General features: G+C 61.4%; 1 protein-coding gene across 1 annotated transcript; it reads left to right on the top strand.

Annotated features, from left to right (window-relative positions):
• Positions 1–22,301, top strand: CADM3 (cell adhesion molecule 3; the record flags this gene model as incomplete). Its single annotated transcript, XM_080361087.1, is given in 10 exon segments — positions 1–38; positions 40–290; positions 13,253–13,393; positions 13,500–13,652; positions 14,549–14,686; positions 15,925–16,095; positions 16,346–16,436; positions 17,404–17,573; positions 21,308–21,433; positions 22,183–22,301. Coding segments are annotated over 10 exon segments (1,398 nt in total).
• Positions 22,302–22,334: the final 33 nt, after the last annotated feature.

Below are 22,334 nucleotides of genomic sequence, written 5' to 3'. Positions count from 1 at the left end.
ATGTTTACAGCGGGGCCGAGGGGGGCGGCATCGGCGCGGCCCCCCCGCCCCCCCCCGCCGCCGAGGCACGAATGGTCTCTTCCTCGAGCCCTATTTAATCCCCGCCGCTGCCGCACCGCCGGCTCCAGTCCGGAGACCAGCGCCGCGCCCGGTGCCGCCGCCTCAGCGCTGCGGCTCGGCTCGCCCCGGCCCCGCGGGCCCCCCCGCCGCCACCACCACCATGCTGCCCCTCGGCCTCCTGCTGCTGCTCGCCTGCTGCGGCGCCGCCCGGGGAAACCTCTCCCGCGACGGTGAGTGGCGGAGCCGGGCGAGCCCCCGCGCCATCACTCCGCCCGTCGCGGCGGGGCCGGCGGGCGCGTCCTCTCCCCACGGTGGGGGACACCGGCCGCGCGGAGCGTGGGGAGCGCGGAGCGGCCGCGGGCGAGCGAGCGAGCGACAGGTGCGGGGGGCGGCGGCGCCGTTATGTGGGTCAAGCCCGGCAGGTGCCGCCGCCCCGCCCCGGCCCTGCCCTCGGGGCCCGCCCGCGCCGCCGGAGAGGCTGCGGCCGCCGCGGCCCCGGGCAGCCGGTGGGGCTCAAGGTCACGGCGGCGCCGGTGCTGCCCGTCGTGTCCCCCCATCGCCGCGTACCGCCCGGGGCGGGGCCGGGGCGGCGGAAGGTTCCAGACAGGCCCTGGCGGGCGGCGGCGGAGCCCGGCCCCTCCCGGCGCTGCCCGCGGCGGGGCGGGTGGAGCCGCGGGGGGGGCTCGGCGGATGGAGACCCCCGGTGGGTAGAGCCGCTCCCCCGGGAGGATGGCGGGCGGCGCGGGGGAGGCAGCCCCCCCCCTCCCCCCCCCCGCGGGTGGGGATGCAGCCCCCGGCGGGGGCGGCGGTTACATCCCCGGAGTGGGGGCGACTCTTCCCCGGGATGGGCAGGTCGCCGGTTCCCCCGATCGCAGCCCTGCTCCGCGGGGCCGTGGGCTCGGGGGCGGGCGGCCGCTCCCATCCCGCCGGGATCCCGCCGCTGTCGGTGTATCTGCTGGCATCCCGGGGTCTGATGCTCCTCGGTGTCCGTGCGGGAGCATCAGCCCTTGAAACAAAGGCTGTTTACCCGCCACAGCCGCGGGTGAGGCGGCCGGTAATGAAGTGCCGCAAAACAAATGTAATCTCGGTGCTGCCTTGTCAATGGCAGCACCTTATTTTCCGTAACCATTGAGCTGCAGAGTCCTGGCTGGATCGCCAGCGCTCGCTGCTCGGGGCTTGTAATTCCCAGCAGGCTGCTGGCGGCTGGGTTTGCTGCGCCGGAGTCGCTGGTTGTGCTAAAACCGCTGCTGCGAGCGTTTGGATGGGGAGCGCGTTGTGGGGAGATGCAGCAGCCGTCCAGGGCCCGGGCTGTGTGTTGTGTTTTGGGGGGGTGTTGCGGAGGCTCCATCTGCCATCCCAGTCCCTGCCTTTGGCTGTTTGCAAGCGGGGTGGTAATTCTGGCATGGGATGAAGGTGCCTGTGGGATGTTGAGGTGGAAGGAGCGTGGTACGGAGGGTAAGAGGTCTGAGCCCCAGCTGGCGCATCCCCCGCCGCGCATCCCTTTGCTGGAGGAGGTCGCTGTGACAGGCAGAGCCGCTCTGGGGGCTGGTGTGGGTTGATGGCTGCGTTCCCATCCACGAATCCCGGGATTTATTCTGGTGATGGCCACGGTCCTCCCACGGGAGCCTGAAAGAGTCACTCGGGTGTGGGTGACGCTCGGTCCCGCAGCACGGGGATGTCCTGGCATCCGTACCTGGCGATGCTCAGCAAGGGGGTGGCTGAGCAGCCCGGCAAGCGCTCGCATGATAAGGGGTGGCCGTGACCTGGAGCTGTGTGTAGTCCTAGGGCAGGATGTTGTCTGGATGATGACACTGCAAGATTCCTTCCAGGCCTGGCCACGAGCAGCCGGGCTCCGTGTCGCCCAACGCAGCGAGACAAATGGACACTTAAAAAGCCGTTGGGAGCTGCGGAGACGCACGGATGGAAGATGCTCAAAGGAGCTGCCGGCGTGGCTTTGCAGTTGGTGTCTTACCCTTGTGCCCCTCAACCAGCAGCTCGCAGTGCTGGGAAAGCCCTTCCCAAGGCAGGGATGGAGTCGCCATCTCTTCTCCGTGCAGAAAGACCCCTCCATTACTCTGGATCTCAAAGCTCCAACCGCGGCGGTGCCGGCAGAGCCCCTCGAGGCCGCCCCGGCGCTTCGCACCAGGACTGTGTGTGCGCACTTGGCTGGCGTTGTGCTGCTGTCGGCAGATTTTTGAGTGTTTGGGCTGGATGCGTGGTTGTCCTTGCTGCGGGGATTAATTCCCCCACGGAGTTATTACACTCTAGGCTTGTGTAACCCTTTTGTTTGAACAGTGCCCTACTGTTGTCCCATGGGAAGCCACAACATGCCAAAACCAGATGGCTTGGGGCTATTTTGCGCTGTGTTTGCTAGCAGCTTCATCCCGCGTGGCACCGGCGTTGCGGGCTCTGGGCGTGTAGCACAAGGGGCACCATGCGGCAGCTTTGGTGGCACAGTGGTGACCTGAGCATCCATCCCCCTGTACCAAAGCTGCTCCGCTCTTGGCGCGTGGTTCTCTTGCTGGGAGAAACCTCAATTTTGAGGGTCTTAGAGGTGGGTTTGCCTGACTGGGTATGGATGGCACAGCAGAGGGGCCAGGGCTGCTCTGTCTCCTGTAGATGAGGACACTGGTTGGGTGGCTTGTGCCAACGACTGGTGTGGGCTGAGGTGAGCCTGGAGACCACCCTGAGACGGTTGAAGATGCTTGAGATGAGCTCCCTGCCTGGCACTGGCAAGGAGGCAGGTTTGGGGGGCTGTCCCCTCCCTGGAGGTGCTTCCTCTGTCTTGGGGGGCTGCGTGGACCCCCATTCTGCAGCAGGGGGAGCTCCATTTTGCACAAATGCTGTGGTGGAAGCCCGGGAGCTGCGTGGAGCTCACTCAACCCTTTGATTGCCACTTATGGTGGCGCTTTCACCCAACCAACGTGTGCAAGTGCCCCGTTCTCACCATATGCTGCCAGTCTCCGTACCACCACAAGCCTTTGTCACTCGAGCAGAGGAAGCAGTAACACCCCTGATAACATATCGACCTGCATCCATACCTGGACAGCCTAATTCAGGCGGCTCTGATCAGCGAGCGCTGGCGATGCGGCAGGATCAGCATCCACTGGAGGAGAAGCCACACGGGAGCGCTGGGGCTGCTGCTCATGGCACAACGCGTTAGGCTCAACATGCAGCGCTGGCTTAAGACAATACACGGGATCAAGTGCTGCCGAGCTGCCCCGCCGCATACGCAGACGGTGAGGGATGCGCTGGCACCGCTGCTGCGGGACAGGGGTTTTGCCGCTGTCCTGATAGCGCCTGATGTTTTGGCGCGGTTTGTTGGACCCAGGCTGGGGTGTTTGCGGCTTGGTCAAAGCCAAAATGCCCAGCGGACCGGGGCGTTGCTGCTGAAACACGAGTTCCTCCCACGCGTGGGTACGTTCTCTGGAAAGAGATAGAGGGAAAGCCCTGCTTGCCTGAATGGTGAGGTCTCCTGCACGCCAGACGCTGCCTCTGCTCCCTCTGCCTGACGTTCCTGCCTTGCTAGGGGTGTTGGAATTGCCGGCGTAACTGGAGGCGTCTACATCTGGTTAGTCACCCTGGCGCTGGCCCGGCCAGGCGCTGAGCCAGACGTAGGAATCTGCATTCAAACTAACATCGTTTGTTTTCACTGGGTTGGTTTTAACCTCCATTTACCCCAATCCAGGGTGTGGTGCGGTTCCATGGAGTGAAACTGCGGGTGCGGGAGGAGGTGGCGCAGGATGCCAACGCGCGGCCAACGCGCCTTTGCGCGGTGCGTTTGGAGCTTGGCCGGCTCTGCGTGCGTGCTGCTGGGCTTGTTCTTCTGGGTCTCATGTTTGCTATTGTCAAGCATGCACCTTCTGGCGAGGGCTCTTCTCCCTGCGCCAGCGTTTGGCGCGATACCCCCATTCCCAGCCTGGTTTCCATCTGAACCGCGCTCCGGGCTCCTTTTCCAGCCCGGCGAAGGCTTGGCCGTGCGGCTCGTGTGCCACTGTGTCTGCACAGATTGAGTCGCCTCCTCGTCGCTTGGCTCCTCAGCGGCTCCGTGGGACCTTGGAGGTGATGCCAGCGCTGTGACACCCACGTAGGCCGACGCATCTGATCCTCCTCCTCTGAATTACTGGGTCAGCTCAGCTTGAACCATCTGCTCCGGTTCTCTCCCGGCCGCGCACCTGCCGCCGTGAAGCGATGCAGCAGCAGAGCCTTGAGTCGCAGCGGAGGGAGGCGGAGGAGCCACGATGAGGGCTGGGAAGAAACATACTTAACCATTCCAGTCACCCGCCCGGCGTCGTGCTTTGCTTAAGATGCTGCAGCCGCCGCCGCTCGGGGGTTGTGGAGGCTCCCTGGTGTCACCGGGACGTGCCGGAGGGCAGCAGCGCTTGCAGCGGCTTTGCAGGTGACCCTAGAGACTGCTTGTGGCTGCGGAGCCGGGAGCTCCATGTTGCTGGAGGGTCGCTTCCTCGGGTGATGCTCCAGGCGGTGCTTCATCTACAGATGTTCCTCCTCACCTCGCAGCGCTTCAGATGGTGTGTTTGCTGGCAAGGCTGGTGTGCAGCGTTAGCTCTTCCAGACCACTGCGTTCGCTGCTGCTTTCAGGCTGTGGTTCCCAGGGGAGTGAGTTGTGACACTTGTCACAACATCCCCGAGCGGGTGAACGTGGTGACGGGTCAGCATCGTGGTGCTTTCCCGGGGGCGCTCTGTTTTCACAGAATTGCAGGATGTCAGGGGTTGGAAGGGACCTTAAGCGGAACCTCCTGTGTTGCAGTTTGCACCCATTGCCCCTTGTCCTGTCCCTGGTTGTCACCAGCAGAGCCTGGCTCCATCCTCCTGACACTGCCCCTTGCCATCTTGAGCCCCAGCAATGAGTCCCCCCTCAGGCTCCTCTTGTCCAGCTCCAGAGCCCCAGCTCCCTCAGCCTTTCCTCACACGGGAGATGCTCCACTCCCTGCAGCATCTTGGTGGCTGCGCTGGACTCTCTGCAGCAGTTCCCTGTCCTGCTGGAACTGAGGGGCCACAGCTGGACACAAGATTCCAGGTGTGGTCTCCCCAGGGCAGAGCAGAGGGGCAGGAGAACCTCTCTGACCTACTGACCACCCCCTTCTAACCCACCCCAGGTCCCATTGGCTTCCTGGCCACAAGGGCCCAGTGCTGGCTCAGCCCACAGCACTCGCTGTTCCCAGCTGGTCTCCCATCCAAGTACTGACCGGGCCCGACCCTGCTTAGCTTCCCAGATCAGACGAGATGGGGCGTTCTCAGGGTGCTATGGCTGTATAGATTACATTATGTATATATATATATTCCCCAAGTATATCCTGATATTATCTGAACTAAACCCTGTTTTCAAGGGCAGAGCAGAGGGGCAGGAGAACCTCTCTGACCTACTGACCACCCCCTTCTAACCCCCGCCATGTACCATTGGCTTCCTGGCCACAAGGGCCCAGTGCTGGCTCACAGTTTAACCTCTTCACAGCTCATCACCTTTGCTTTTTGGCCTCTTTTTGTCTCCTGGTGATGCTGGGGGTTGCTCTCCAAAAGGCACAGACCACACAGCAGCCGAGGTGATGTGGTGGGCGAACAAAGAACGAAGCTGAGAGCCCCCCTGGGACGCGGGGGCTCCCCGGCACACCAGTCACCTCCAAGACCAGTGGGATCGAGCCTGTGTTTTAGTACTTTGACATCACTCTTCCCTCTTGTCTTTCTGAGAAGTCAGGAGGAAGCGTTAGCATAGCTTTCCCCATTTCTTATTTCTGTTAGCAATATCCTTGTGTGTATGATCCCCGGATGGTTGGGAGTGGAAATTCCCCGTGCCGGCTTGGACAGAGCTCTGCTGCAAGTGTTTAGATACCCGCAAAGCAACAAGCGACGTACCAGGGCATCCGATGCAACCATTTCTGAGACACCTCGCTGGGCAGGCAGGAGATCCTTAAAACAGAACTGTCAAAGCGAAGAGCTCGTTCCCTTGGCAACAGTCATGTTGGAGATTGGCCTTAGGGTAGGAGCTAAAAAACATGCTCAAAAAAGTAGTTATCAGCTGTTTGCTGTCAAACTGGAGCAGGGCTGGGAGAGGGTCCCCCTGCCTGGCTCTGCCTTGAGACGGGAGGGTGCGGGTGAGCTTGGGAATGAGTTCACAAGGGAATCGGTCCTGGTTTTAGGGTCCCAGGATGGTTCTGGCACTGGGGTGGCGCTCGGATGATTCGTGGTGGCCCAGGGTGAAGCTTTTCCCCCCTTGTTGTGTGCAGCGTGTGCCGGAGCTGGGTCCTCGCCTCCCCGGGTCGGGCCGGCAGCGGATCCTGCAGTATCGCCAGTGGCCTCGACGAGGCGATGGCGCTGGGGTTCCATGGCGATGGCGCTGCCTTTTGCCGAGCTCATCGGCCGCCGGAGCGCTGTGAAAGTGCGAACACGACGGAGCGGCTGCTCCAGCCCCAGCTCCCCCATCCCCTGAGCACCCTGCTCCTGTCCCAGCTCCCCCGGCCCCTGAGCACCCTGCTCCTGTCCCAGCTCCCCCATCCCCTGAGCACCCTGCTGCTGTCCCAGCTCCCCCATCCCCTGAGCACTCTGCTCCTGTCCCAGCTCCCCCATCCCCTGAGCACCCTGCTCCTGTCCCAGCTCCCCCATCCCCTGAGCACCCTGCTCCTGTCCCACTCCCCCCGGCCCCTGAGCACCCACCCCGTCCCCTGAGCACCCTGCTCCTGTCCCAGCTCCCCCGGCCCCTGAGCACCCTGCTCCTGTCCCAGCTCCCCCATCCCCTGAGCACCCTGCTCCTGTCCCAGCTCCCCCGGCCCCTGAGCACCCTGCTCCTGTCCCAGCTCCCCCATCCCCTGAGCACCCTGCTGCTGTCCCAGCTCCCCCATCCCCTGAGCACTCTGCTCCTGTCCCAGCTCCCCCATCCCCTGAGCACCCTGCTCCTGTCCCAGCTCCCCCATCCCCTGAGCACCCTGCTCCTGTCCCACTCCCCCCGGCCCCTGAGCACCCACCCCGTCCCCTGAGCACCCTGCTCCTGTCCCAGCTCCCCCGGCCCCTGAGCACCCCCCCCGGCCCCTGAGCACCCTGCTCCTGTCCCAGCTCCCCCATCCCCTGAGCACCCTGCTCCTGTCCCAGCTCCCCCATCCCCTGAGCAACCCCTCCGGCCCCTGAGCACCCTGCTCCTGTCCCAGCTCCCCCGGCCCCTGAGCAACCCCCCCAGCCCCTGAGCACCCTGCTCCTGTCCCAGCTCCCCCATCCCCTGAGCACCCTGCTCCTGTCCCAGCTCCCCCGGCCCCTGAGCAACCCCCCCAGCCCCTGAGCACCCTGCTCCTGTCCCAGCTCCCCCATCCCCTGAGCACCCTGCTCCTGTCCCAGCTCCCTGCAGGGCCCAGCTGGCCCTGGGGAGGGTGTATGTGCTGGGGGCTGCGCTGTGCTGGGGCAGGACGCGGAGTCCCACTGCTCTGTGGTGGCGAGGACGTGCCCCAAGGCTCCAGGGCTGTGCCAGCTTGTCCACAAGCAGCCAGCGAGGAGGAGGAGGGTGATTAGAGGGCATCCTGCAATCAGAGCTCCGGTGGCACTTGCAACCAACCTCTCGCCGGCTGCTGATTGATTGCTAATTGCTGGCCGCGTTCCAGTTGCTTAACCCCGGGCAGGTGTCACCGTCAGCTTTCCCGGCGCCCGAGCAGGGGCTGTCAGGGCGGTGACACGTCCCCGTGTCCTGGGAGAAGGCGGCAGCTCCGCAGTTTGCTGGTGCAGCTTGTGGCTGAGTGTCAGTGCCCCCGGAGCAGGTCCTGCAGGGGCTCCGTGGGGTCCTGGGCTGTGACCGGGGGCTCTAGCATGGCCTTGGAGGGGTCCCAGCCCAGGGGTCAGAGCGGGTCCTTTGCTTTGCCTCTTCCCAGAATCATAGAATAGAATCATTTTGGGTGTAAGAGACCCTCAGGATCATAGAGTCCAACCATAACCCAACTCCAGCGCTAACCCACGTGCCTCAGAACCTCGTCTAAACGCCTTTTCAACCCCCCCAGGGATGGCGGCTCCAGCACTGCCCTGGGCAGCCTGTTCAATGCCCAACAACCCTTTCCATGAAGAATTCTTCCTAATATCCAATCTAAACCTCCCCTGATGCAACTTGAGGCCGTTTCCTCTCATCCTTTCACTTTGGAGAAGGGAATACTCATGTCCACATCTGTTTTCAGAGAAATAATGGTGTTTAGAGTGTTGGGGTTTTCACATGGGCCACACCTGAAGACACGGAGCCACTGAACTCAGGTGCGCACTTGCAAGGATGGAGCTCATCACATCACAGTATGTTTGGGATTGGAAGGGACCTCAGAAGGTCATCCAGTGCAACCCCCCCGGAGCAGGAACACCCAGCTGAGGTTACACAGGAAGGTGTCCAGGCGGGTTGGAATGTCTGCACAGAAGGAGACTCCACACCCTCCCTGGGCAGCCTGGGCCAGGCTCTGCCACCCTCACCCCAACAAGTTGCTTCTCATCTGCCAGCGGAACCTCCTGTGTTGCAGTTTGCACCCATTGCCCCTTGTCCTGTCCCTGGTTGTCACCAGCAGAGCCTGGCTCCATCCTCCTGACACTGCCCCTTGCCATCTTGAGCCCCAGCAATGAGTCCCCCCTCAGGCTCCTCTTGTCCAGCTCCAGAGCCCCAGCTCCCTCAGCCTTTCCTCACACGGGAGATGCTCCACTCCCTCCAGCATCTTGGTGGCTGCGCTGGACTCTCTCCAGCAGTTCCCTGTCCTGCTGGAACTGAGGGGCCACAACTGGACACAAGATTCCAGGTGTGGTCTCCCCAGGGCAGAGCAGAGGGGCAGGAGAACCTCTCTGACCTACTGACCACCCCCTTCTAACCCCTCCCAGGTCCCATTGGCTTCCTGGCCACAAGGGCCCAGTGCTGGCTCATGGTCCCCCTGCTGTCCCCAGGACCCCCAGCTCCCTTTTCACTGCTCCAGCAGCTCATTCCCAACTTACACTGGAACCTGGGCTTGTTCTGCCCACATTCAAGACTCTACACTTGCCCTTGTTCTATTTCATCACATTTCTCCCCGTCCAGCTCTCCAGCCTGTCCAGGTCTCTGATGGCAGCACAGCTTCCAGTGTCACCCACTCCTCCCAGCTTGCTGTCACCAGCAAACTCGCTGACAGTCACTCTATTCCCTCATCCAAATCATTTATTAATATATTGAATAATATTGGCCCCTTACTGCCCCCTAAGCCACTGCACTGGATACATCTGGAGCTCAGACAGCTCGTCGCTCCCCCCGTTGACATCTGGATCTCACACCATCCCCATCATCCGCGGGCCCACGGGGCGGCACGGAGCAGATGCGCTGGAACACGGGCACGTTTCTCCCTCTAAGAAAACACGGAGCGAGCGAGCTGCTGGCGAGGAGGAGCCGGTTACACGGGTACCCAGACTGTGGATCCGCACCGCGCGGCTCAGCTTGCGCAGCAGATGTCGGAGCCCGCTTGGCCGGCTGCGCCATCCAACCCATCCAACTGCTCCGGCGTCGGAAACGGAGCTTCGTGGCTGGGAGTGAATTACTAAAGCACAGCCCTCGGAGGCGAGAGAGCTCGTCGTGGAGAACGTCTGTGTCAACAGAGATAAATTGGATCTTTACGATGACAAAACTAAACTAAATAGGGAAGAACGAGGAAAGCGAGAAGTGGTGTGTGTTGCGTGATGGCTCTAGGACTGGCGGCGCTGGAGGGGTTGGAGCAGCAGGTGTTTCCCTCTGGGGCTGGTGCTGCCCTGGCAAAGGTGCTTTGGAAAGGGCGGATGTGCCGGCGGAGGGACCTGGTGGCTCTGGCTGCACCGGCAGCAGCTGCTGCTGGAAGGAGCCGGAGAGACACGTACGTTGTTTTCCCTTCATAAATATGAATGCGCCCCCCGCCCCCTGCAAAGTGCACAGATTTAATTAATGGAATATTGATTTTTCTAGAGCGCGGCGCTTCTCTAATTTCACAGCTCCAACGGGGATCTGGAACAGACACAGGCAGCAGTTTGTGCCCGAACAGGGGGGCTGGCAAAGCCTTTGCGGTGGCATCTTGTGGGACGCCTGCGGTTGCTCTGCCTGTCCCCAGGTGTGCTGCTTTGACCAAAAATGGGTTAATTCTCCTCATGCAGTTACAAACCTTCCTTTTCCATCGCTCGTTATTTGGACTTAGTTTGAGAACAAGAGACACCAGCCCAGCACAGTTAATGTGTTTAATTGCTCTGCTCTGAGAGCCAAGGACACTCTGAGCTCTGCCCACAGGGGGGAGGCAGCGAGGAAGGGGATGGACGGACAGAGCTGGACTGACACCCACATTTATCAATAAGAATATTCCAGCCAATTAGCATCACGCTAATTATTAAGAGTGGGGCCTTCTCATTTTGGCTCTACCCAACTCATGGTTCTTCTCTTTCTCTCACTGGGGCAGCCGGGACGTTCGGTCACTTTTCACCCTTTGCCGGGCGATGGCGTGCGGTGCTGAGCCCCCCGGCCGCTGGCACTGGGCTGCACGGCCCCGCGGGGCTTTGGCCACCGCGCGGTGGCACGAGGGGCCGTGCCAGCCGCTCTGCGCTGGCAGCGGCCACCGGCACGGCGAGGGCGGATGCTTCCCCGAGCGCCGGCACCTGTCCCTGCGGGCGTGCCAGGGACATCCCAGAGCCTTTTCTGCAGCCAGAGCGTCCTGGCGCTGCTCCCCTCGTGGCTCCCGACACGAGGTGCCCTGCGTGTCACCGGCCGTGGGGCTGTGCGGTGCCCTGGGTGTCACCAGCCGTGGGGCTGTGCGGTGCCTTGGGTGTCACTGACCGTGGGGCTGTGCGGTGCCCTGTGTGTCACCAGCCGTGGGGCTGTGCGGTGCCCTGTGCGTCACCAGCTGTGGGGCTGTGCGGTGCCCTGAGTGTCACCAGCTATGGGGCTGTGCGGTGCCCTGTGCGTCACCGGCTATGGGGCTGTGCGGTGCCTTGTGCGTCACCAGCTGTGGGGCTGTGCGGTGCCCTGGGTGTCACCGGCCGTGGGGCTGTGCGGTGCCCTGTGTGTCACCGGCCATGGGGCTGTGCGGTGTCCTTGGTGTCACCGGCTATGGGACACGGGTGACACCGTCTGGCCCTGCCCCCCCGGTAACACCCCTTGCTCTGTTTAACCTCCCCACACTAATACCTTAATGAGGCCAGTGCTGTGACAGGTGATGGTAATTGTGTTAATTAAGAGATTGGGTCTGTTCTGCGTGGGTTTTAGACCCCGTCCTCAGCTGCAGCCGAGTCGGAGTGCTCTGAGTTTGGCCAACAGCGGCTTGCAACAGCCTAATCCCCTAATTATAGTCGTAGCAGCACAAAGGCATCGTTAACCGAATTAAAACAAGCCGACGGGCGGATAGGAGGAGCTCACCCAATGCATCGGCGTTTCCGATGGTCCTCGCTGGAGCTCCTGCCGTGCCCGGACCTTGTGTGTTGGTGAGCAGCCCGAGTTGTGCCCAGGGGATGGGAATGGGCTGCGGATGCTTCGGTTGGTGTTGGGGATGGCTCCATCATCCCCTGGAAAGGGGAAGGAGACGGGACCCGGAGGCTCTTGAGCCGTGTAGCAACAGTGAAGGGTCGCCCATCAAACGCGGGCAGGTGGAGAGGAGCGTGGAACGGTGGGGATGGAGCGCGGAGTCTGCAGCCTTGGAGGGTGTTTAATCCTAACGTGCTGCATTTCTGCTGCCGCGGGTGGGCAGGGGGGGATTTGCGCATTTCCACTGTCGATGTGAGCGAAAGAACGGATTTCCCTTCCGTGTTCTGGGTGGAAAACAGGGAAATCCAGCCGAAGCTGCGTCCACCTCTCTCCTGCTCGCGGGAAGCGAATATCACGCCTGTGACATCAGGGGTGCGTGGGGACACGGGCAGGGTTACTCGGGGGTCCCGAGGGTGAATCGGTGCTTAAATTTGAGTAAGTTGGGCCGAGACAGACGGCGCCGCGTGGGGAAGCCCTGTGCGTGCCCTGCGAGCCAGGCGCACGTCGGCTCTCCCGAAATAGCCGACCTTGGGGCGACGGAGGTACCTGATCCTGCTGCTGCTCTTGGCTGCCCTTGGGCAGCGCGGAGCCGTCCGGGGAGCCCGAGGAAGCCAAGGACGACGCCTGAGCTGTGGATGCGCGGTCATAGAATTGTTTCGGTTGGAAGAGACCCCAACCCACGTCCTGAGAACCTCGTCTGTGTGTATCCAACCCCTCCGCGATGGTGACTCCAGCACTGCCCTGGGCAGCCTGTTCCAACACCCACAGCCCTTTGGGGAGAAATCACCCCAAATTAACAACCTCAACCTCCTGGTGCAACTTGCGGCCGTTTCCTCTGGTCCTATCACTTGCTGTCCCCATAAGGAGTGACACGGAGAGCGGGACACCAAGTGCACCCCACAGGCCCACGCTCGATGGGCCGTAGATGCTTTTGCAGGAGGCGGCTGGTGGAGCATCCCAGCAGATCCTGCCCACTGATCCTTCTACAGCTCTATTGGGGTTGTTGCCGGCTGGGAAATGGGGTCACTGTGGGAGCCAAAGCTGATAGAAGCACGTCCCTGGTGTCCCCAGGGGTTTGGGGACACTGCGGTGTTCCTCCCTTCATGTGGTTGCTCAGTGATGCTCGTGGAGAGGTGTTGCAGCTTAGATAGAGAGAGGTTCTCCTGCCCCTCTGCTCTGCCCTGGGGAGACCACACCTGGAATATGGTGTCCAGTTGTGGCCCCTCAGCTCCAGCAGGACAGGGAACTGCTGCAGAGAGTCCAGCGCAGCCACCAAGATGCTGGAGGGAGTGGAGCATCTCCCGTGTGAGGAAAGGCTGAGGGAGCTGGGGCTCTGGAGCTGGACAAGAGGAGCCTGAGGGGGGACTCATTGCTGGGGATCAATATGGCAAGGGGCAGTGTCAGGAGGATGGAGCCAGGCTCTGCTGGTGACAACCAGGGACAGGACAAGGGGCAATGGGTGCAAACTGCAACACAGGAGGTTCCGCTGGCAGATGAGAAGCAACTTGTTGGGGTGAGGGTGGCAGAGCCTGGCCCAGGCTGCCCAGGGAGGGTGTGGAGTCTCCTTCTGTGCAGACATTCCAACCCGCCTGGACACCTTCCTGTGTAACCTCAGCTGGGTGTTCCTGCTCTGGGGGCGTTGCACTGGATGAGCTTTCCAGGGCCCTCCAACCCCTCCCATTCTGTCACTCTGTGATGCCGTGTCCCCCACTGACCCCTCGTGTCTGTGTCCAGAGAGCCAGCCCACGACGTCGGATGAGACCGTGGTGGCCGGCGGGACCGTGGTGCTCAAGTGCCAGGTGGAGGACCCCGATGACTCCTCGCTGCAGTGGTCCAACCCTGCCCAGCAGACCCTCTACTTCGGGGAGAAACGAGGTACGTGCACAGCTCCAGAATCAGGGTCATTGAGTCCAACCGCTGGGCAAAGCACGAGCTAGTGGAGGGTGTGATGGTGCTGAGCCTCTTGTCCCTTTTCCACCAGCCCTGCGAGATAACAGGATCCAGCTGGAGCGTTCCACGCCGAACGAGCTGACCATCAGCATCAGTGACGTGGTGCTGTCGGATGAGGGGGAATATACCTGCTCCATCTTCACCATGCCCGTGCGGACTGCCAAGGCCCTGGTCACCGTGCTGGGTAAGCCATGGGGACCCCCAAACCTGCTCCCCGTCTCCTGCTTGGAACTGCCCGGTCTGTGTGTTTAACCCGAGCTGGCAATGCAGCCACAGAGCCGCTCACTCACCCCAATAGGGGAGAGAATCCAAAGGGAAGGGAGAAATTGGATTGAGATAAACACAGTGTAATAAAATAACAGAATACTAATACACTATTAGTAAATATATATATATATAATAGGAATAAAAGATAGTCGAGGCAATTCCTCATGAACACGCTGAGCAGCCAGTCCCAGGAAACGGCACCTGGTCCCACAGCCCATCCCAGAGAGAGAAAAGAGGGAAAGAGGCAGAAAAGCCCAGAGGCCTCTGCAAAATGGCAAAAGGCCCAACTAAACGTCCCAACCAAAACTCCCCCGGTTGCACCAAAAAGAGCAAAGAGAAGAGAGAGCTGGAAACCAGAAGGCCCCACTCTTAAATAATCAACATGAAGCTAATTGGCTGGAATACTCTGATTGATAAATGTGGGTGTCAGTGCAGCTCTGTCCGTCCATCCCCTTCCTCGCTGCCTCCCCCCTGTGGGCAGAGCTCAGAGTGTCCTTGGCTCTCAGAGCAGAGCAATTAAACACATTAACTGTGCTGGGCTGGTGTCTCTTGCTCTCAAACTAAGTCCAAATAACGAGCGATGGAAAAGGAAGGTTTGTAACTGCATGAGGAGAATTAACCCGTTTTCAGTGAAACCAGCACATTGCAAGGTGCTGTCCATATAGCCGTTCATCTCTGCCGCTCCCGTATCCCTTCCCGTTACCTCGTCCTCGCCGTGTTTGTTGATACGTCTCTATGTGCGTCTGTCTCTGGGTGGCAGCACACGCACAGCTAATGCGCTGTTGTATTTCTTGCCTCCTCCTCTTCCCCCAGGAGTCCCCCAGAAACCCCAGATCTTCGGCCACGAGCAGCCCATCGACGAGGAGAAGGTGGCCCGGCTGACCTGCCGCTCCTCGGGCAGCAAACCCGCCGCCCAGCTGCGGTGGAAGAAGGGCAACAAGGAGCTGAAGGGTGAGTGCCGCGCTGGGGCCGTGCCCTGGGGGGCTGGGGAGCACCGGGGGGCTGCAGGGGTTGCAGATGTGCTGGTGCTGGAGCACACTGGCATCCTGAGCTCCTGCCGGCAAAGGGATGGGACAGCAAAGATGCTGAAGGGAGTGGAGCATCTCCCGTGTGAGGAAAGGCTGAGGGAGCTGGGGCTCTGGAGCTGGACAAGAGGAGCCTGAGGGGGGACTCATTGCTGGGGCTCAAGATGGCAAGGGGCAGTGTCAGGAGGATGGAGCCAGGCTCTGCTGGTGACAACCAGGGACAGGACAAGGGGCAATGGGTGCAAACTGCAGCACAGGAGGTTCCGCTGGCAGATGAGAAGCAACTTGTTGGGGTGAGGGTGGCAGAGCCTGGCCCAGGCTGCCCAGGGAGGGTGTGGAGTCTCCTTCTGTGCAGACATTCCAACCCGCCTGGACACCTTCCTGTGTAACCTCAGCTGGGTGTTCCTGCTCCGGGGGGGTTGCAGTGGATGAGCTTTCCAGGGCCCTTCAACCCCCCACATTCTGGGGTTCTGTGATTCTGTGACCGGGTGTCCCCTGCTCAACACACATAGAATCATTTTTATTGGAAGAGACCTTCAGGATCATCAAGTCCATCCATAACCCAACCAACCCCAGCATGAAACCATCTCGCTAAAAGAACCTCATCTAAACACCTTTTCAACCCCTCCAGGGCTGGTGACTCCAGCACTGCCCTGGGCAGCCTGTTCCAACACCCACAGCCCTTTGGGGAAGAAATTGTTCCTAAATCCACCCTCACCCTCCCCTGGCGCAACTTGAGGCCGTTTCCTCTGCTCCTGGCGCTTGTTCCTGGGGAGCAGAGCCCGACCCCCCTGGCTCCAAGCTCCTTTCAGGCAGTTCAGAGATCAGAAGGTCTCCCCTCAGCTCCTGTTCTCCAGCTGAACTCCCAGCTCCCTCAGTCTCCATCACACTTGTGCTCCAGCCCCTCACCAGCTCCATCACCTCCTCTGCACCCTCTGTAGTATTTCAATGTCCTTCTTGTGATGAGAGGCCCAAAACTGACCACAGGATTCAAGGTTTGGCCTCACCAGTGGCTCAATCACTTCTCTAGTCCTGCTGGCCACGCTATTCCTGATCCAAGCCAGGGTGCTGGTGGCCTTTCTGGCCACCTGTGCACACTGCGTGTCATCCGGTGCCTCTGCTGGCACCTTGTGTCCGTCAGCTCTGACATCCCTGTCCCCGCAGACGAGGGCACCGAGGTTGTGGAGGATCCCAACGGCAAGACCTTCACCGTGAGCAGCCGCGTGGAGTTCCGCGTCACCAAGGAGGACAACGAAGCCGAGGTGACCTGCACCGTGGACCACGAGTCCCTGCAGAACGCCGAGAGGTCGACCACGCAGAAGCTGCAGGTCCACTGTATGTGCCCCGTGGGGCTGGCGGGGCCGCGTGGGGACGGGGAAATGGACGGGGCTGTGCTGAGGGACGCGGGAGCTGCCCCCAAAGCGCTGCCCCCATCCCAGTGCGCCCTCCCTCCCGCAGGAGCGCTCGCAGAGCTTGGGGAAGGCTTTTTGGGTAGCAGGGCAGGGTTTTGGGGTGCATGCGGGCTCCTGCAGAGCGTGAGGCCGGGACAGACCGTCCCCCAACTCTTCCTCTCCTCCTTTTGCAGACAAACCGACAGCAAAGATCGAGCCGCATCCCCAGTACCCGCGGGAGGGCGAGAAGCTCCAGCTGCAGTGTGACGGGCAGGGCAACCCCATGTAAGGCTCCCCCTCTCCTTCCTCCTCCCCAGCCCTCCCAAAATCACCGCGTACCCCTCCTGGAGCTCGGGCCGGGCACCGTGGCCTTGCACCGGTGCCAGTCAGGGCCGGGCGCCCCACAGGGAACAGGCAAAGCCCACATCCACTCCCTGGAGCGCTAGAGCCATCCTGGCTCGTGGCTCAAGGGGTATTTCCCTCCTGATTAAATACACCCTCACCCTCGTTGCCCCCATTGTGGTTTAACCCAAGCTGGCAATGCGACCACGCAGCCGCTCACTCACCCAATAGGGGAGAGAATCAAAGGGAAGGGAGAAACTGGGATTGAGATAAACACAGTGTAATAAAATAACAAAATACTAATACACTAGTAGTAAATATATATATATAATAGGAATAAAAGATAGTCGAGGCAATTCCTCATGAACACGCTGAGCAGCCAGTCCCAGGAAACGGCACCTGGTCCCACAGCCCATCCCAGAGAGAGAAAAGAGGGAAAGAGGCAGAAAAGCCCAGAGGCCTCTGCAAAATGGCAAAAGGCTCAATTAAACATCCCGACTGAACTTCCCAGCTACCCCAGAGAGATCGGAACAGCCAACCGCAAGTTCCCAACTCTCCTTTAATAATCAGCATGATGCTAATTGGCTGGAATACTCTGATTGATAAATGTGGGTGTCAGTCCAGCTCTGTCCGTCCATCCCCTTCCTCGCTGCCTCCCCCCTGTGGGCAGAGCTCAGAGTGTCCTTGGCTCTCAGAGCAGAGCAATTAAACACATTAACTGTGCTGGGCTGGTGTCTCTTGTTCTCAAACTAAGTCCAAATAACGAGCGATGGAAAAGGAAGGTTTGTAACCGCATGAGGAGAATTAACCCGTTTTTAGTTACACCAGCACACCCTCTCCACTGCGCTGCCCCCGTGTGTCCGGGGTGCTGGGTCGGGTGCTGGTTGCTCAGCTCCATCCCGCTCCGCAGCCCCCAGGAGTTCCTATGGGAGAAGGAGGGCAGCGACGCGCCCCTGCAGCTCAGCTCCGACAGCGTCCTCATCTTCCCCTTCCTCAACAAGAGCGACAGCGGCACCTACGTCTGCACGGCCACCAGCTCCATGGGCAGCGTCGTGGCCAAGTACAACCTGGACGTCAGCGGTAAGCGGGGCGCCCGGCGTCACCCCGGTGGGCACAACCCCCTCCATCCCGGCCGTGTGTCCCTGTTTGGGGACACACGGACCCAGGGAGGGCTGCGGTGGGATAGGGGGGTGTATGTGATGCTGCGTGCTGGCAGAGCCACATCCAGCCGCTCCGTCCTTGCCTGCGCTGTGCGGAACCGCTGCCTGGGGCTGAGAAGGGCAAAGAGCAATTTGGGGGGCTTGGGGTCCCCATTTCCCCCCATGGGCAACGGGTGCGATGGGGGAGTTGAAGCTGCTGAGTCTCTGGGATGGTGGGAACGGTGCTGCTCGTTGTGTCACCTAGTTGTGTCACCTCGTTGTGTCACCTCCATGAACCAAGGAGGGTTTCCAAATGTCACTGACCCCTCCAGACCACGAGGTGCCCTGGGAGCCCCGTCCTGAGCTTCTGGAGACCCAGTCCCCTGTCCCCAGAGTGTGTCACCGCTCGTCCCCCTGCCCAGCGCTGTCCCCTCGCTGCCTCCCCCTGCCCGGCTGTGCTGTGCCACCGCGTCGCTGTCCTTGTGCCGCGCCACATGCGCACGCTGCAGCTTTGTGTGCTGGTGGGACCCCGTTTCCCTGCGGTTTTGGCTTTGGATTTGGGGTTAACCTCCTCTTCTGCACAATCTCTTGCCGTCGCTACAAGCCTTGGACCCTCCATCTTCCAGCCCTCCCCGGCGCCTCAGTTCCCCCGTGTCCCCTTGTCCTCCCCTCCTGTTCTGGGCGCTTTGGGCATCCGGGGTGGCTGTGGGTGGCGGGAGCGCATGGCGGTGACAGCAGCTCGTGTCCCCAAATCCGCCCCCTCTGCCCGTCCGGAATGAGCCCCCAGCGCCCAACCCCGTGAGGTCGTCCCTTTGTCACCCCCCGTGTCCCTGCTGCACCCCTGGGGCTGGAGTCTGCACAGAGAGTTGGTTTTAGAGCCTGGCTCTGAGCACATAGCAGCACCCAGAGCCCTTGGCACCCATCCAGAGTCCTCAGCACCCATCCATGGGCTCACACCAGCACCCAGAGCCCTCAAAACCCATCCATGGCCTCTCAGCAACACTCAGAGCTCTCAGCACCCATCTGTGGGCTCACAGCACCATCCAGAGCCCTCAAAACCCATCCATGGCCTCTCAGCAGCACCCAGAGCTCTCAGCACCCATCTGTGGGCTCACAGCACCATCCAGAGCCCTCAAAACCCATCCATGGCCTCTCAGCAGCACCCAGAGCTCTCAGCACCCATCTGTGGGCTCACAGCAGCACCCAGAGCCCTCAAAACCCATCCATGGCCTCTCAGCAGCACCCAGAGCCCTCAAAACCCATCCATGGCCTCTCAGCAACACCCAGAGTTCTCAGCACCCATCCATGGGCTCTCAGCACCCATCCGTGGGCTCACAGCAGCACCCAGAGCCCTCAACGCTGTCCCCAAGCACCCAGAAGGCGAGTGTCCCTCACCCCCTCGGTGTCCCCGTCCCCAGCAGAGGAGCTCCACATCTGGGCTCGGTTCTCCATGTCACATCATCCCTCTCTTTCCCTGAAGCCACTCGAGTCTCGGGCACCGTCGGGCGAGCCCTCACGCCCACCCGTGACAGCAGGGCCGGGACGGTCCCCGAGGGGCTGCATAGGACAGTGTAGGTGGCACCTCGCGGTGGGTGACACGTCCCAGCCACCGCTGGACCCGCGGGGTCCCTCCCGGAGGAAGGGGCCGCAGCGGTGCTGGATGGGGACACGTTCCCAGGCCGGTGGCAGGAGAAGGAGCGGGACCAAGAGCGGGGTTGTGGAAGGAGCTGCTGAGAAGAACGAGTCCCATGAGGCCGGGGGGAGCCGGGGTCCCCTTTCCTTGTCCCCTCCCGCGGTTGATTCATGTCCCTGTGTTTTTGTCGTCTTCCCCAGATCTTTCCCAGCTCCCCACCCCACACGTTCACTCCACTCCAGCCCCTCCGCCGGGCCCTTCCCAGCCCATCTCTCATGCTTCCATGGCCACCGCTTCATCCTTCACTCCAGCTCCCGTCCAAGGTACCGTAAGCTCCTTTTCTCTCTCTTTACGGACCCGGCGGGAGAAGCTCCACAGGAGGATGGTGCCACCATCGCCACATCCCATGTTGCCCAACCGGGCTCCGGTCCCTGTGCAGCTACTTGGTGTGTGTGGGCTCTGCACCATCTCAGCACTTTGCGTGGTGGTAACACAACAGAAAGAGCCAAAACCGCCGAGCGTGGGCTGCGCCGGGTCCCTCCAGCTCCCCCGCAGGTTGTGGTGGCAGCAACCGGTGCATTGTGTCCCCCCGTCCTGTCCCCTCCCCGGTGTGTCTCCCACCCCGTGCTGTCTGAATGCCACCTCTAAACGTCCCTGCATTGTCCCCCCCGTCCTCCCCACCCTGGAGCTGTTGGGGCGCAATGGGTTTGTCGTTTGGCCCGTTGTAGCGCTCAGTTCCCAGCGCAGCCGCCGGTGACCCCGAGCGGTGAAACCTCAGACCGCGACGAAATTGTCGCCCCTTGGTCCTGCTGCAAACGCTTCACTTACAGACACCCGGTCTGGGTTGTAGCTCTTAGGGGATGTCACCTCCGCTGGGCAGAAATGGAGAGGGTCACTAAATAAGAGTTGGTGACAAGTGACACTTGAGCGCTTGCTTGGGTATGAGAGGAAATTTGGAGAGTAGTGGGATTCGGGACGTCCTGGGAATAGCAGGTGTGTGAGTTCTGCCCCCAGCGCTGTAGGAATCGCCTTTGCATGGATGGACATTTCTGTATTCGTGCTCCATTTCCCCAGTGCTGCTGGTATCTCGCCCAGGTCACTGAGCCTGTCCTAAGCCTGACTCTAGGCCTGGGTGTCCCATTGTGAGCCGGGTCCTGTGGGGTGGGTTAGAAGGGGGTGGTCAGTAGGTCAGAGAGGTTCTCCTGCCCCTCTGCTCTGCCCTTGAATAAAGGGTTGAGTTCAGATACTATAAGGATACACTTGAGAAACATATATACATATATATAAAATATATACAGCCATAGCACCCTGAGAACGCCCCATCTTGTCTGATCTGGGAAGCTAAGCAGGGTCGGGCCTGGTCAGTGCTTGGATGGGAGACCAGGTGTGTCCAGAGAGGTTCTCCTGCCCCTCTGCTCTGCCCTGGGGAGACCACACCTGGAATCTTGTGTCCAGCTGTGGCCCCTCAGCTCCAGCAGGACAGGGAACTGCTGCAGAGAGTCCAGCGCAGCCACCAAGATGCTGGAGGGAGTGGAGCATCTCCCGTGTGAGGAAAGGCTGAGGGAGCTGGGGCTCTGGAGCTGGACAAGAGGAGCCTGAGGGGGGACTCATTGCTGGGGCTCAAGATGGCAAGGGGCAGTGTCAGGAGGATGGAGCCAGGCTCTGCTGGTGACAACCAGGGACAGGACAAGGGGCAATGGGTGCAAACTGCAACACAGGAGGTTCCGCTGGCAGATGAGAAGCAACTTGTTGGGGTGAGGGTGGCAGAGCCTGGCCCAGGCTGCCCAGGGAGGGTGTGGAGTCTCCTTCTGTGCAGACATTCCAACCCGCCTGGACACCTTCCTGTGTAACCTCAGCTGGGTCTTCCTGCTCGCTTCCTCCTCTCCTTTCCGTTCCCTCGCTCCCAGCTCTTGTCTGCAGCAGGATGGAGCCGATGGAGCCCAGCAGGGCAGGATGGGCGCCCCAGGGCACCCGTGGGACAAGCAGCAGCCTCTGCCGCATCCTCACCGTCTCCTCTGTTTTATCTCCCTGTGTCCGAGCAGATGCCAGCCCGGTGCCCTCCACCTCCAGCACATACCACGCGCTGATCGGCGGGGTGGTCGCCGTCATCGTCTTCCTCCTCCTCAGTCTCCTCATCGTGTTGGGGCACTACCTGATCAGGCACAAAGGTACGGGGTCCTGGGGAGCAGGGCTGCGTCCCCAATGAGTGGCAGCGTGGAGCAGGGGCCAAGGGACGTCCTGCAGACCCCACAGAAACCCAGCGCAGCGCTCCTGGGTTCGGGGACTGCTGCAGAGACACCCCAGCGAGTCCTCGGACGCAGCGTCGACCGCGTTTCTCCATCTTATCGTGGTTTGGCACCCGCGGTGCCGCTGTCCCCGCCTCCCTCTCCATCCCTCGCACCCTCCACCTTCCCCCGCACCATTTCCATCTCCCCATCCCTGGCCTTTTCATCCGCCCGGCAGGTTTGTGCATAAGACACGGGGAGACGGTCACATCCAGACATCGGCAAAACCCCGCAGAGGTGATGTGTGAGTAAGAGCCCCCCATCCCCTGTCGCCTCTGCCCCACGCCGCGCCGGCACCGGGGCTACCGGGGCTACCGGGCGCCGGAGCCTCCTCGCAGGCGGCAGTTTTGCAGAGAAACCCTCCTGTTTTGTGCGGGACCGGGATGCGGGGAGGGCAGATGGACACGGTGGGGACGCAGCTTCACCTTCTGGCTGGAAACCGCGACAGCTCGAGCGGCCACGCGTGGTCCAACTCAGGGCTCGCCCCAGGGAAACCAGTGACTTTTCCATTGCAGGCCAAGCCCAAAGGACTTTGCAGCTCTGCCCCACGGCCCCTCCAGGCGGCCCGGCTTGTCTGGGGAGCGGGGTGCAAACCGGGACCCCCCATAACGCTGCTCCTTCTCCCCACGCAGGCACCTACCTGACCCACGAGGCCAAGGGCTCGGACGACGCCCCGGACGCCGACACGGCCATCATCAACGCCGAGGGCGGCCAGAGCGGCGGCGACGACAAGAAGGAGTATTTCATCTAGGGGAGCGAGCGGGAGAGAGCGAGAAATGGAGCC

The sequence above is a fragment of the Nesoenas mayeri genome, assembly GCF_963082525.1.
Source record: "Nesoenas mayeri genome assembly, chromosome: 30".
Lineage (NCBI taxonomy): Eukaryota > Metazoa > Chordata > Aves > Columbiformes > Columbidae > Nesoenas > Nesoenas mayeri.
The sequence above is the reverse complement of the archived record's forward strand: the minus strand, read 5'-3'. Positions and strand labels throughout refer to the sequence as shown.